The sequence below is a fragment of the Elephas maximus genome, chromosome 5, assembly GCF_024166365.1.
Source record: "Elephas maximus indicus isolate mEleMax1 chromosome 5, mEleMax1 primary haplotype, whole genome shotgun sequence".
In the NCBI taxonomy this organism is placed as follows: domain Eukaryota; kingdom Metazoa; phylum Chordata; class Mammalia; order Proboscidea; family Elephantidae; genus Elephas; species Elephas maximus.
In genome coordinates this window covers 78,741,105-78,757,533 of record NC_064823.1, presented here as the reverse complement: position 1 = coordinate 78,757,533, position 16,429 = coordinate 78,741,105, and the positions used below count along the sequence as shown (strand labels likewise).

The window sequence follows — 16,429 nt, the reverse complement described above, 5'->3', positions numbered from 1 at the left end:
GGGTTATCTGTGGATTAGATTTGGAGTGAAGTTGATTACTGGTTAATGTCTAGCTGGTGGCTTACATGGAATGGCCAAGGGGCTTCAATATAATTCCTAGTGAATGAATATATAAATTAATCCTGATATTATTCAACAAAAAACTCAACCTGGCAAGATAGATGGGAAGAGAGGGAGGGAGCGATGAAGGGAGGAAAGAATAGAAAAAGGAAGCTTCGTGAGAGCAGGGACTGTGTCAGTTCTGTTCTCCTGAGCTGGGCACACCATAGGAGTTCAGTAGAATCTGGATGGATAGATGCATGCAGTAGGCTGAGTGAGGCCGGTGCTCCTATTCCTGCCTTCAGATAAATCTCTTTCATCATCTGAAAAGCCTCAGGGTGCCTCTGCTGACTCTGAGGTGGTCCATTCAGGACTATGTAGAGGAGCTGTCAATTCTACCCTTGCTTTTCAAGTTCTGCATCCATTCCCCCCAAACTTGTGTTTTTAACCTTAGTCTGGCAGTGAAAAACTTAACTGCACCCTCCGGGGTTCTACTGAGCTGCTAAGGAGAAAACAGAACTAGGACTGATGTTGAAACATGTTCTGTTGGGGGGAAGGAGGCAAGAGAAATCAAAAGATTAAAAAGTAATAAAGAATGCTTTGCTGAATAAGCTTTCATTAATTAGATGGATTACTAAACACAAGCCTGCTAGAAATATGATTCTAAAGCAGTTCAGCATCTAATAAGGGTTGTAACGTGGGCAGGGAAAGGTCTTATTAGTGGGCTTCTCTCTATTGCTGGGCTTTCAAGGAATTACCTTCTTTTTCATTAATTAAGGTGCCTCTGGAAATCATGCCTTTTTTCTACTTTGGCAATAAATCTGATGATCTTTTTGACCTCATTTGTTGTTGTTTGAGAAGTTGCTTTCTGCAACTGAGTAATGCTTTCATATTAAAAGCCCCCAAATATCCTGCTATGAACTGGATAGAAAATTCCTTTGCTGAGAGTCCTCTCTAGCTGTTTGACCTCGGTAAGGCTCGTGTGCAGCTAAAAGCCCTATTGTGTTTATCTTAATTTCATTAAAGTCTGACCTCTCATTGGTTGTCTTGGAGAGACACAGTTTGATAATAATGTTTATGAGAATTAAAGGTATCAACCAAACAAACAGAAACAAACTCTTTGCTGTCTAGTCGGTTCGAACTCACAGCGATTCTATAGGACAGAGTAGAACTGCCCCATAGGGTTTCCAAGGAGTGGTTAGCAGCTGAGCTCTTAACAATTTTACCACCAGGGCTCCTAGGTATCAACAGCATAAAAAATACTTATTTTTCTGAATAAGAGTCTGTCTGCCTTATAATTTTTTTTTTTTTGCCACATGTCACAATTTCACCTTCTTTGGTTGGCTTAGCTGGTTCAGTTTTGCACCTTTTAAGGTGCATTGCTTAGAGTATACATTCAGAAAATGTTGATTAAATATATATATTTAATAAATAACAATATATATACATTAAAAAACAGTTGAAATCTATATGGAGAGAAGCTTCTATGTGATTCTTGACTCAAAGGGGCAAGCTTCTGAGGCTCCTGTTACTGCCACAATTGATAAAAACAAAAACAGTCCAATTATCTTTTCCTCTTTCTTCATCTTGGTAAATAGCATCTGAATTCCACCTTATATCTGCCATATGCACACACCATGATTATTCCTTAAAATCCACAGTGTCCTACACAATTAAATTAAAAAAGCTATGGCATGAACGAGCCCTTGAAAATTAAGGTATATTTTTATAGAATAAGTAAATGTGTTAGGGTTGCTGTTCTGTCCAACTATAATCTTGTTTTATTTAATGGAGTTTTAAAAAATATTTGATCATGAATATTTTGGTACAGAGTGGGGAGTCACCATCATTTCAGCTAAAACTTTATCATTTATGGCCAAACGTTTAAGTTTGGGGGGAAGTTTTCATTTTGTTTGTGGGATTTTCCCTCCAGTGGATGGGATGTGAGGCCCTTTATTCTAGCTTACAACATAAATATTTTTTACTTTAACAAACTTTATTACTGAAATTGTTATATGCCTATAAACTGCTAAAAGGGGGTGTTTGGTAAAGTAGAAGTTAGAGAAAAGGAAGGAAACCCTCCATGAAATGGATTGAAAAGGTGGCTACAACGATGGGCTCAAACATACCAAGATTGTGAGGTGCAGGGCTGGGCAATGTTTCGTTCTGTTATAGGTAAGGTTTCCATGAGTTTGATTCGACAGCAACGAATAACACCTTCTGTGAAGGGAATTAGAAGAACTGTTTAATTTAAAACATTGTTTTGATCGTGCCTCCAGTTTCATTTGTTGTGACTTCATCGACTACTAATGTGGGTAGGACTCTAGAGAAGACATAAAACATCTGTAGGCTGGAGATTATTCAGCTGTTATTATGGTTAAATTCCTGAGCTTATTAGGAACATAAGCACTATAGTGCAGCCTCCTCCACTTCCAAAAAAAGAAAAAAAAATTACAAGAAGATAAAGAAATTCCAAAATGTTAGAACCTTGGGAAAAATAGGTTAAAATTTGTTTGGTAACTATTGCAGAGCACAGAACGAAGGGAATACTCCCTCATTCATTCTATGAAGCTGCATAACCCTAATACCAAAGCCAAGTAAAGATACCACAAAAAAAGGAAATTACAGACCAATATCTTTCATGAATATAGATGCAAAAATTCTAGCCAATAGAATTCAGCATCATGTAAAAAAAAAATAATACACCACAGCCAAGTGGGATTCATACCAGGTATTCAAGGATGGCTGAACATTAGAAACTCAATGAATGTAATAAACCACATGAACAGAACACAAGAAAGAATCAATAATCATCTCAATTGTTGTAGAAAAGCCATTTGATAAAGTCTAACACCCATTTCCTGATTAAAAAAAAAAAAAAAACTCTGAGTAAAATAGGAATAGAAGGGAAATTCATCAGCATAACAAAGAGCATCTATATAAAACCAACAGCCAACTTTCTTAACAGACAGAGGCTGAATGCGTTCCCCCTGAGAATGGGAACAAGACAAGGATGCCCTTTATCACCACTCCTATTTAATATTGTTCTGGAAGTTCTAGCTAGAGCAATCAGGCATGAAAAGGAAATACAGGGCATACAAATTGGAAAGGAAGATGTAAAACTATCCCTATTTGCAGATTATATAATCCTGTTTTTTTTATACCTAGAGAACTCCAAAGATCCCACAAGAAAACCACTGTAACTAATGGAAAAATTCAGCAGAGTAGCGGGATACAAGATCAACATACAAAAATCAGTGACATTCCTATTCACCACAAAGGGAACTTCAGAAAGGAAATCAGGAAAACAATACCATTTATAATAGCCCCTTAAAAAAATAAAACACTTAGGAATAATATCCAGGGGCATAAAAGACCTATAGAAAGAAAAATACAAAACACTATTGCAAGAAACCAAAAGAGACCTGCATAAATGGAAAAACATATCATGCTCATGGATAAGAAGACTTAACATTATAAAAGCGTTGGTTCTACTCAAGACAATCTACAGACATAACACAGTTCTGATCCAAATACCAACAGAATTCTTTAACGAGATGGAAGAATAATCACCAACTTTGTATGAAAAAGAAAGAGGCCCCAGATAAGTAAAGCATTATTGAAGGAAAAAAAAAAAAAAAGCAGGAGGTCTCACACTACTTGATTTAAGAACCTACTATACAGCCACAGTAGTCAAAACAGCTTAGTACTAGTACAATGACATACACATAGACCAATGGAACAGAATCAAGAACCCAGATGTAAATCCACTCACATATGGTCAGCTGATCTTTGACAAAGGGCCAAATTTCATTAAATGGGAGAAAAGATAGTCTTTTTAACAGATGGTGCTGGCAAAACTGGATGTCCATCTGTAGACAAAAGAAACAGGATCCATACTTCACACCATACACAAAAACTAAAAATGGGTCAAAGATCTAAATATAAAACCTAGAAGGACACTAACTAGACAGTAGATAAGAATTATCTTAGTTGAAGGGAAGGACAATACACAATACAGGGGGAGTCAGCACAACTGGACTAAACCAAAAGCTAAGAAGTTTCCTGAATACAACTAAACACTTCAAGGGACTGAGTAGTAGCAGCAGGGGTCTGGGGACCATGGTTTCAAGGAACATCTAGGTCAATTGGCATAACAAAGTTTATTAAGAAAATGTTCTACATCCCACTTTGGTGAGTGGTGTATTGAGTCTTAAAAGCTAACAAGCAGCCATCTAAGATACATCAATTTGTCCCAACCCACCTGGAGCGAAGGAAAATGAAGAACACCAAAGACACAGGAAAATATTAGCCCAAGAGACAGAAGGGGCCACATAAACCAGAGACTCCATCTGCCTGAGACCAGAAGAACTAGATGGTACCTGGCTACCACCAGTGACCACTCTGACAGGGAACACAACAGAGAGCCCCTGATGGAGCAGGAGAAAAGTGGGGTACAGAACTCAAATTCTAGTAAAAAGACTTAATGGTCTGACTTAGACTGGAGGGACCCTGGAAGACATGGCCCCTGGACTCTCAGCCCAGAACTGAAACCATTCCTGAAGCCAACTCTTCAGACAAAGATTGGACTGGACTATAAGACATAAAATGATACTCATGACGAGAGTGCTTCTTAGCTCAAGTAGATACATAAGACTAAATGGGCAGCTCCTGTCTGGAGGCAAGATGAGAAGGCAAAAAGGGACAGGAGCTGATTGAATAGACATGGGAAATCCAGGGTGAAAAGAAGAAATGTGCTGTCACATAAGGAGAGCAGCTAGGGTCACATAACAATGTGTGTTTAAGTTTCTGTATGAGAAACTAACTTGAACTGTAAGCTTTCACTTAAAGCACAATTAAAAAAACCCAAAAAACAAAAACCTAAAACAATACAGGTCATGGAAGAAAAAATAAGAACAACACTAAGGGCCCTGATACATGGCATAGATATAATGCAAACTATAATAATGCACAAACACCAGAAGATAACCTAGATAACTGGAAGCTTCTAAAAATGAAGCACTTATGCTCATCAAAATACTTCACCAAAAGAGTAAAAAGAGAACCTACAGACTGGGAAAAAAATTTTGGCTACAACATATCCGATAGGGTCTTATCACTAAGGTCTGTAGAATACTTCAACACCTCAACAACAAAAAGACAAATAAGTCAATCAAAAATGGGCAAAGGGTATGAAGAGACAGTTTACCAAAGAAGATATTCAGGTAGCTAACAGACACAGGAGAAAACGCTTGTGATCATTAGCCGTTAGAGAAATGCAAATCAAAACTGCAGATACCGTCTCACTCACATTACTGGTGCTAATAAAAAATGAGTAAATAAAAAATACTGCAGAGGTTTCAGGGAGATTGGAAATCTTAAGCATTGCCGATGGGAATACAAAATAGTATAACCACTATGCAAAACAATATGGCGCCTCCTTAAAAAGCTAGAAATAGAAATACTGTAGATCCAGCAATCCTACTACTAGGAATATATCCTAGAGAGGTAAGAGCTGTGACACGAATAGACACGTGCACACCCCTGTTCATTGCAGCATTATTCACAATAAAAAAACAACAAAAAGTTGGAAACAACCTAAGCACCCATCAGCAGATGAATGAGTAAACAAATTATGATACATACACACAATGGAATACTATGCAACAGTAAAGAACAATGATCAATCTGAGAAACATCACACAATATGGATGAATCTGGAGGGCATTATACTGAGTGAAATAAGTCAATCACAAAAGGACAAATATTGCATGAGAACACTATTATAAAAACCCAAGAAAAAGTTTACACACAGGAAAAAAAAAAAATTTGATGGTTACAAAGGAGAGGAGGGGGGAAGGGGAAATCACTAGATAGTAGGCAAGTGTTAACTTTGGTGAAGGGTAAGACAACACACAATATAGCGGAAGTCAGCACAGTTTGACTAAGGCAAAGCCATGGAAACTTCCTAGACACATCCAAACACCTTGAGAGATCAAGTTGCTGGGGCTGAGGGCTAGGGACCATGGTCTTGGGGAACAGGTAGGCCAATTGGCATAACATAGTTCATAAAGAAATGTCCTACATCCTACTTTGGTGAGGAGCATCTTGGGTTTTAAAAGATTGTGAGTGGCCTTCTAAGATGCATTTATTGGTTCCATCCTGTCTGGAACAAAGAGGAATGAAGAAAACCAAAAACTGAAGGAAAATATTAGTCCAGAGGACTAGTGGACCACACAAACTACTGCCTCTGCCAGACTGAGTCCAGAAAAACTAGACAGTGCCTGGCTACCACCACCGATGGCTCTGACAGGGATCACAGTAGAAGGTCCTGGACAGAACAGGAGAAAAATGTAGAACCAAATTCAAATTCACACGCACAACAGACCAGACTTACTGATCTGACAGAGACTGTTGTTATTGTTGTTGTTAGGTGCCATCAAGTCCGTCCCGATTCATAGCGACCCTTTGTACCACAGAATGAAACACTGCCTGGTCCTGCACCATCCTCACAGTCCTTGCCGTGCTTGAGCCCATTATTGCAGCCACTGTGTCAGTCCATCTTTGTTGAGGGTCTTCCTCTTTTCTGCTGACCCTGTACTTTATCAAGCATGATGGCTTTCTCCAGGGACTGATCCCTCCTGATAACATGTCCAAAATATGTCTTGCTATCCTTGCTTCTAAGGAGCATTCTGGTTGTATTTCTTCCAAAACAGACTTGTTCTTTTGGCAGTCCATGGTATATTCAATATTCTTCGCCAACACCACAATTTAAAGGCGTCAGTTCTTCTTCAGTTTTCCTCATTCATTGTCCAGCTTTCACATGCATATGATGCGATTGAAAATACCATTGCTTGGGTCAGGTGTACCTTAGTCTTCAAGGTGACAGCTTTGCTTTTCACCACTTTAAAGAGGTCCTTTGCAGCAGATTTGCCCAATGCAATGCATCATTTGATTTCTTGACTGCTGCTTCCATGGGTAGACTGTAGGAACCCCCAAAACCATAGCCTCAGGACACCCTTTGAAAAAAAGAGTCAACTCAAAATGAGAAGAAACAGCTGCAAACATCCATTAATAATTGGAACCTGGAATGTACTAAGTATGAATCTAGGAAAATTGGAAATCATCAAAAATGAAATGGAACACATAAACATCGAATCCTGGGCATTAGTGAGCTGAAATGGACTGGTATTAGCCATTTTGAATCAGACAATCATATAGTCTACTATGCTGGGAATGACAACTCAAAGAGGAATGGTGTTGCATTCATCGTCAAAAAGAATGTTTGAAGATCTATCTTGAAGTACAACGCTGTCAGTGAAACAAGGAAGACCAGTTAATACGACTATTATTCAAATTTATGCACCAACTACCATGGTCAAAGATGAAGAAATAGAAGATTTTTATCAGCTGCTGCAGTCTGAAATTGATCGAACATGCAGTCAAGATGCATTGATAATTACTGGCGATTGGAATACGAAAGTTGGAAACGAAGAAGGATCAGTAGTTGGAAAATACGGCCTTGGTGATAGAAACAATGCTGGAGATCAAATGATAGAATTTTGCAAGACCAGTGACTTCTTCATTGCAAATACCTTCTTCCACCAACATAAACGGTGACTATACACATGGACCTCACCAGATGGAACACACAGAAATCAAATTGACTGCATCTGTGGAAAGAGACAGTGGAAAAGCTCAATATCATCAGTCAGAACAAGGCCGGGGCCAACTGTGGAACAGACCATCAATTGCTCATATGCAAGTTCAAGCTGAAAGTGAAGAAAATCAGAGCAAGTCCACGAGAGCCAAAATATGACCTTGAGTATATCCCACCTGAATTTAGAGATCATCTCAAGAACAGATTTGACACGTCTAACACTAGTGACCGAAGACCAGACGAGTTGTGGAATGACATCAAGGACATCATCCATGAAGAAAGCAAGAGGTCACTGAAAAGAAAGAAAAGACCAAGACGGATGTCAGTGGAGACTCTGAAACTTGCTCTTGAGTGTCGAGCAGCTAAAGGAAAAGGAAGAATTGATGAAGTAAAAGAACTGAACAGAAGATTTCAAAGGGCCTCTCGAGAAGACAAAGTATTATAATGACATGTGCAAAGAGCTGGAGATGGAAAACCAAAAGGGAAGAACACACTCGGCATTTCTCAAGCTGAAAGAACTGAAGAAAAAATTTAGGCCTCGAGTTGCAGTAGTGAAGGATTCCATGGGGGAAAATATTAAACGACACAGGAAACATCAAAAGAAGATGGAAGGAATACACAGAGCCATTATATCAAAAAGAATTAGTCAATATTCAACCATTTCAAGAGGTGGCATATGAGCAGGAACCGATGGTACTGAAGGAAGAAGTCCAAGCTGCTCTGAAGGCACTGGCGAAAAACAAGGGTCCAGGAATTGATGGAATATCAATTGAGATGTTTCAACAAACAGATGCAGTGCTGGCGGTGCTCACTTGTCTATGCCAAGAAATATGGAAGACAGCTTCCTGGCCAACTGACTGGAAGAGATCCTTATTTATGCCTATTCCCAAGAAAGGTGATCCAACCAAATGTGGAAATTATAGAACAGTATCATTAATATCACATGCAAGCAAAATTTTGCTGAAGATCATTCAAAAATGGCTCCAGCAGTATATCGACAGGAAACTGCCAGAAATTCAGGCCGGTTTTAGAAGAGGACGTGGAACCAGGGATATCATTGCTGATGTGAGATGGATCCTGGCTGAAAGCAGAGAATACCAGAAGGATGTTTACCTGTGTTTTATGGACTATGCAAAGGCATTTGACTGTGTGGATCATAACAAACTATGGATAACACTGCGAAGAATGGGAATTCCAGAACACTTAATTGTGCTCATGAGGAACCTTTACATAGATCAAGAGGCAGTTGTTCAGACAGAACAAGGGGATACTGATTGGTTTAAAGTCAGGAAAGGTGTGTGTCAGGGTTGTATTCTTTCACCATACCTGTTTAAAAATAAGAGAACCCGGACTATATGAAGAAGAACGGGGCATCAGGATTGGAGGAAGACTCATTAACAACCTGCGTTATGCAGATGACACAACCTTGCTTGCTGAAAGTGAAGAGGACTTGAAGCACTTACTAATGAAGATCAAAAACCACAGCCTTCAGTATGGATTACACCTCAACATAAAGAAAACAAATATCCTCACAACTGGACCAATGAGCAACATCATGATAAATGGAGAAAAGATTGAAGTTGTCAAGGATTTCATTTTACTTGGATCCACAATCAATACCCATGGAAGCAGCAGTCAAGAAATCAAAAGACGCATTGCACTGGGCAAATCTGCTGCAAAGGACCTTTTCAAAGTGTTGAAGAGCAAAGATGTCACCCTGAAGACTAAGGTGCACCTGACCCAAGCCATGGTATTTTCAATCTTGTCATACGCATGTGAAAGCTGGACAATGAATAAGGAAGACTGAAGAAGAGTTGATGCCTTTGAATTGTGGTGTTGGCGAAGAATATTGAATATACCATGGACTGCCAAAAGAACGAACAAATCTGTCTTGGAACAAGTGCGACCAGAATGCTCCTTAGAGGCAAGGATAGCGAGACTGCGTCTTACATACTTTGGACGTGTTGTCAGGAGGGATCAGTTCCTGGAGAAGGGCATCATGCTTGGTAGAGTACAGGGTCAGCGGAAAAGAGGAAGACCCTCAACGAGGTGGATTGACACAGTGGCTGCAACAATGAGCTCAAGCATAATGATTGTAAGGATGGCTCAGGACCGGGCAGTGTTTCGTTCTGTTGTGCATAGGGTCACTATGAATTGGAACCGACTTGATGGCACCTAACAACAACAGGACACCCTGATAACTCAGAACTGAAACCACTCTCAAAGTCTACTTTTCATCCAAAGATTCAACCAAAAACCAAACTAATTGCCATTGATTCCGTTCTGACTCATAGCGAACCTATAGGATGGAGTAGAACTGCTCCACAGGGTCTCCAAGGAGCAGCTGATGGATTAGAACCGTCGACCTTTTTGTTAGCAGCTGAACTCTTAACCACTGTGCCACCAGTTGAGTGACACATGTGAGGAATGTGCTTCTTAATTCAAGCAAGTATATGAGACCAAATGGGCAACACCTGCCCAAAAATAATGACAAGAAGGCAGGAGGGAATGGGAAAACTGGATGAATGAACACAGGGAACCCAGGGTGGAAAGGGAATGGGCAAGAATGCTGACACAGTGCGGGGGTTGCAAGCAATGTCTCAAAACAATTTGTGTGTAGATTTTCAAATGAGAAACTAATTTGTACCGTAAACTTTCACCTAAACAACAAATATATACATGTATGTGTATATATATGTATATATATATATATAAAATATATACGAATCACATAAATTTTGTTGTTGTCATTTGGCTTTTTGTACTACTTAGCTGTAGAAAAATGGCTTATAGCCTTCTACTAGTCTATTCTTGGATTTTCCCAGTCCCCAAAGGAAACAATAGAAAACCCATCTTCATCATCATGAGTGGATAAATTATACTTATTTTCCTTGGATAGTAAGTGTTGTCTCTTTGTTTTTAAATACTATAAAGAAATAACCAAGACAGCACCCCCATCATTTGCCATTGAGTCCATTCTGATTCCAGGTAACACCATGTGTGTCAGAGTAGAACTGTTCTCCATAGTGTTTTCGGTGGCTAATTTTTCAGAAGTAGAGTGCCAGGCCTTTCTTTTGAGGCATCTCTGGGTAGACTCGGACCTACAGCCTTTTGGTTAGCAGCTGAGCATGTTAACCATTTGCACCACTCTGGAATTCCAAATGAAGAAACAGGCACGTATTGTGTTCTGTTGTAAATGTAGATATTCTAAAAGGCCGCCTGTGGGTTTTCAGGGTTGCCACAAGAACCATCATGATTTCTACCCTGGGCCAAACTTCTCATACTTAAGTTGTCGCCATATCATTTGCGGATCTTGTTCAAATGCAGGTTCTGATTCAGCAGCTCTGGGGTGGGGCCTGAAATTCTGAACTTCTAATAAATTTCAGTTGCTGCTAGTCCTGGAACATTTTGAGTAACGAGGAGTGCTGTCTCCTAGAAGTTATGCTCAAACAAGAATACAGAGAATCTGATTGATAAAGCGTAGCTAAGATGGAGAAGCAGTGAGAGAGCTGTGTGGGGCCCTGCATTCAGGTTAAAAAAAAAAAGAGTACGTACGTGCCTGGAATGGGAAAACCCACATAGCCTCTTCAGTTCAGTAACATAGTTGTTGGTGTATGACTGATCTCTGTAACCATAATCTAAGTTGACTAGGCTACTGCTATTAGAAAGGCCTCTAGCAACTAAGAAACCTGGACCCAAGTGTATCATGTTATATAAACCTGCTAGAGGAGTTAATAGGGCCTTCTTTTCCTCCAGAATTCTGGGAGATAATATGCAAAGTTTCTGACACACTTTTGATGTTTTTGTAAATGATCTGCTATAGCAATTGGGATAGAAAATTCTCTGGGATTTTGCTGCCCGGCACCAATTAGTATTGAAAGTGCCTTTGCCACTTATGTCAGGCACTGTTTGATTCGGTTTCCTGGAGTATGCGGTGAAAACAGCCACAACTGCCTCCTGGGAGAGGTAAATGCCCAAGTGCCCAGTGACGGCAGAGGAATCTTTGTTGTCTTCGGTTCTGAATTTTCTCCTCCTGGAAGTGCCGCTTCCTCTGTTCTGTTTATTGACATATTTGAAAGTAATAACAACCAGGACTTTGAACCGTTTTGAACTGGTTCAGTCATGGCTGGTGTAGCAAAATCAAAACAGACCCAAATTATTAAAATTTGGGTGAACCAGAATGGGAAGAATTACGGGTCAAAGCCATGGAATAGAAGACTTGGAAGAGCCCTTTCAGGAACCTGATGCAGGAGATTGGATTATTGGCAGGACTGAGGAGAGTGACACACATTCAGAGCAGTGCCATCAGCCATCATCCTTGAGTGGGGCACTGCTGTTTCCAACTCTGCCGGTCAGGAGATTTGGTTGTTATGCAGTGTGCACGTTGTCCTTGTTTTCTAACAGGGAGATTAAATTTCTAGCAGGGTTTCAACCATAATTTTTTCCGTTCCAGTTCACCCACATTTTAAGAATTCAGGTTTGTTCTGATTTCACTTTGTTGGCCGTGACTGAACTGAAAAGAACAAGTTTGAAGCCCTGATAATAGTAATTTAGAAAAGTGTCCCTCCTGAAATGCCCTATTTTTAAAAATCAGATTTATTGATTTTTAAAGTATAGAAACTGAAAACTGAATATTCGCAGCCTTCTTAATCTTATTCTGCAGAAAATACCAATTATGAGACTTGGGAAGAGGGTGTGCACCTCACAAATCAGGAATGGCAGTGCTTTTTAATGATATTAGTTGAGCAATTAAAATAGTTGCCTTCTCAGGAGTGCTAAATAGATGATTTCTTCCAGCCAGCTACTCCCAGCTGTTGTTTCTAAAGCTTCACTTCCAATTAGCTACAAGGCCTGTCAATTCTGCCTCTGTAGTGTGTCTAGAATTGGTTTCTAACTCTTCATTCCCACTGCAGTTACCTTCTCATAGGCCCTCTCCTTCTCTCACCCAAGCCATTACAAGAACTTGTTAAATGGTTTCTACAGCTCCAGGTTCATCTCAGCTCTATCTCTTGCCACTGGAGTCTCTCTAAAACCGAGACTCCATCATCCCATTCCCTTCCCCGAAGACTCATGTTGACTTTACAGTCAGTGCCTATAAGATAAATGGAAACTTTTAACCTAGCTTCGATTTCCTACTAGCCTCTTTTAAGATACTGTCACTTTTTTACCACCGCCCCCTCCAGATTCCTAAGTTCTACTTAGACATTTTGTTAAACACACCTTATATTGTCTAACATCTTTGCCTTTGCTAATGCTAAGCCCTCTGCCTGGGGTCTGTTGCTCCCCCTAGTCTACCTAGAAATTCCCCATTGTTTTCATTTAAGATTAAAATCAAATGAAAGCCTTCTTGAGACTTCCTCCAAAGAGGAACCCTCTGTTTTCCTCTGTACTCCCAGAGCACTTTGGTCAGGCTTCTGATAGGAAATTACTTGTGATGCAGCCTAATTATTTATATGGCTGACTTTACTGCTACCCTTAAAGTTCAGAAGCTGAGGTCTTCTTCAACCAGCTTTATACATCCCAGGCCTCTAGCAAAAGAGGTGCCCTATAATAGGTACTTAATGAATGTTTCTTGAATGTGGGTGGATAGGGAGGATGGAAGGACAGGTAGATGGGCAAATAAAAGAAAGAAATAGGAGGATTTAGTCTTCCAGAATGAAATTATTTGCTTATGATAAAGTAAAAGAAATAGCAGGGTGTATATTTACATGTACACAGATGTACATACATATGTATATGCATATTTCTGCACATGATACATATGACATACATGTAGTATGATTCTAAAGCTATGAATCTCTCCTACTTATTGGATGGTCTTTAGCAACAATTGGACCTGATAACTTAAATTTTTAAGGGCTGGTATTTTCTTATTTTGCTTGAACCTAATTCTGCGCTCTTTCCTTATTCTAGAATGATGGAGGTCTTCAGCTTGTGGCTAATTCAATGGTGTGGGTTCCAGAAGGAGGGATGCTGCAGATTACCAACAGAATCTTACAGGCCGAAGCTCCAGGTGTCAGCGCCTCAGAAATCATCTACAAAATCACACAAGACCACCCCCAATTTGGTAACTCTTTTTCCCCCGGGCATGATTTCATCATTGCATTTAGCTGTCTTGAATTATTACAGCTTTCACACAATGCCACACAGCAGGGTTGTGATTCCAATGAGCTTAACTTTCCAATACCTTGCATACCCTCTTACAGAATAATCATAATAACTATCACATGGTACACATATAGAAAACCATTTCATTTAAATTTCAAAACAACTTTATTTTACAGATAAGAAAATTGAGGTAAAGTAGCTTGCTAGGTGGGTGGGTATAGTTTGCTGTTATGCTACTATAAAAAATATATGTCAGTTTAATTCTGAAGCTCAGGCTTCTAAACTCCATCTTATATCCCTCCCAGAACAACACTAGACTTCTTGATGAGACTTGTTTTAAAACATTATATAAAACATTTTTCAAGATCTTCATTGTTGCTGTCACTTTCAGCAAGATCATGGAATAAGATAGCCTGAAAATTTTTTACATCATCACCTAAAATTACTGGAAAAAATGTAATAAAAATTATAAGGTGTTCATAGGTGACCTCCTATGAATAGAAGGAAATCTCCAGGTGCTGGAACAGAAAGCCAGTATGCGCATGAGCTAATGGCATAGCTTCCCTGAGAGGGGTTGTGTGTGTCTCAGGTGGTTGGGTCTTATTGCCCATGAAGAGAGGAGATAGGGAGTTGAAACTAAGATCCTGCATAAAGCCAGGACTCTGAAAGACATACCTTCAATTAGAGGGGCGGAATAGAGTATTAAGAGCTCACTAGAATTTTTTTTTAGAATAGAGAGATGACAAAGAAATCTGCCTGTCTTCACCAGGGTTCAGAGCAGAGGAAAAAGCCTACTGAGAAATCAACACTTCAGGTCCGTTTCTCTTTCAGATGTAGGACTGAAATTACACTACGTGAATGATCTGAGAGTCCCAAAGCTGAGATGTTAATATGTAAATTAATTTCGGTGATACTCCTTGGGTTCCTGGCAGAAACTAATAGAAACCTCTGTAAGAGGTCTACCCTCAACCAGGCCACACAGGATTCTCAGACAAAGCTTCACTGAAGATTAGGTCAGAATTTAAAATTACAGAACCCATGAAGAAACAATAACCATAACCAAACAAATAGCAAGATTAAAATTTCAAGCATTTCAAATAAAGGAACAACCTCATAGAAACTATGAAATAAGCATATTTAAAATGGTTGAAGACATAAAAGAAATTGAAAGTATGGGAAAGAACAAAATGCTATAAAAGGTAAAAAAGAATAAGCAGTTTTTTTAAAAGAACCAAATAGGTAATCTAAAAAGGAATTATAATCATCAAAAGTGAAAATCCACTGGACAGGTTGAATAGCAGAGGTGTAACTTTTTTTTTTTTCCCTCTGTCAGATTTTTAAAATTAAATATTTTCTGTAGTGAGAAAAAAAATGACTTTTGTACAATATAAAAGTAATTCTATGTGCAATAACCATAAAGACATTAAAAGCATAATCTAGTCAAGAATTGATATTATTATTATTGAAACAGTCAGTCTAGCTGTATGGTATAACTTATGATAGCTTAATAATGTTGAGTAAGTCAAGTGTTCCCCCTTGAGTCATAGATTTCTTTGAGAAGTTAGGGTAGATATTTTTCATAACTTTTAATTTTAAATATACTGAAAAATTACAAAAATAGTACAAGGGTTTCCTAAATACCCTTTAATCCAACTTTCCCTAATGTTAACATCTTATGTAACCATCGAGCAATTATTGAAACCAGAAAATTAACATTGATACAGTAATACTGTTAATCAATTCACAGACCTTATTCAAATTTTGCCTGTTTTCCCAGTAATGCCCTTTTTCTGATCCAATCCAAGACCCCACATTGTATTTAATTGTCATGTCTCCTTTGTTTTCTCCAATCTGTGACAGTTACTTTGTGACTTTGACACTTTTGAAAAGTACTGGTCAGATATTTGTAGAACATTCTTCAATTTGGATTTGCCTGATGATTTCTCATAATTAAATTAAGGTTATACTTTCTTGGCAAGAACATACAGAAGTGATATTGTGCCCTTACTCAGTGTATCATATCAAGATGTGCGTGATGTCACTGTGTCTTATTACTGGTAATGTTAACTTTTGTTAAATTGGTGACTGCCAGGTTTCTCCATGTAAAGTTACTGTTTTTCCATTTGCAATTAATCCTCTTTTTCATCATACTTTCTTTCATCTACTGGTTTTATGCTAGATAATTTTTAAGTCCTTTCAGCTCTAAAAATCTGTGACTCTTTTGATGTATTAAATTCTCTACCTTTATCTTGCTAATTGAAAGCCAGAAAATTAAGCTCCAGAATTTCCTAAAGACTGGCCAGTATTCCATTATGTAGTAAACTTAACAATCCTAATTTAAATGGTTTTTAAGCACAGTCTCCCTTTTCAGTTTGATAAATGCAATGTAGGCTTGATTGTGACCCATTCCTGCTATAACTCTTTTAATTAACTTCTTCCTAGGAGTGTAATCCTCTTTCTATGCGTCCAGAGCTCCCTATTAGTAATAATCAAATCACATTAGCCTCAGGAACCATTCAAGAGTGAAAAAGGTGGTGGGAACTAGAAGGCCACTTGCCACAAATATACTTATATCCATCTATCCCAATGATGAGAATTTGTGGAGACCTTACCTCATGGTCA

General features: G+C 38.8%; 1 protein-coding gene across 4 annotated transcripts in view; it reads left to right on the top strand.

Moving 5' to 3' along the window:
- Window positions 1-16,429, top strand: part of FRAS1 (Fraser extracellular matrix complex subunit 1) — a 532,476-nt gene that overhangs the window by 347,211 nt on the left and 168,836 nt on the right. For all 4 annotated transcript variants that reach the window (XM_049885934.1, XM_049885933.1, XM_049885936.1 and 1 more), the window contains one exon: window positions 13,613-13,766. In XM_049885934.1, the coding sequence (XP_049741891.1) occupies window positions 13,613-13,766 (154 nt within the window). The remainder of the gene's footprint in view (window positions 1-13,612; window positions 13,767-16,429) is intronic.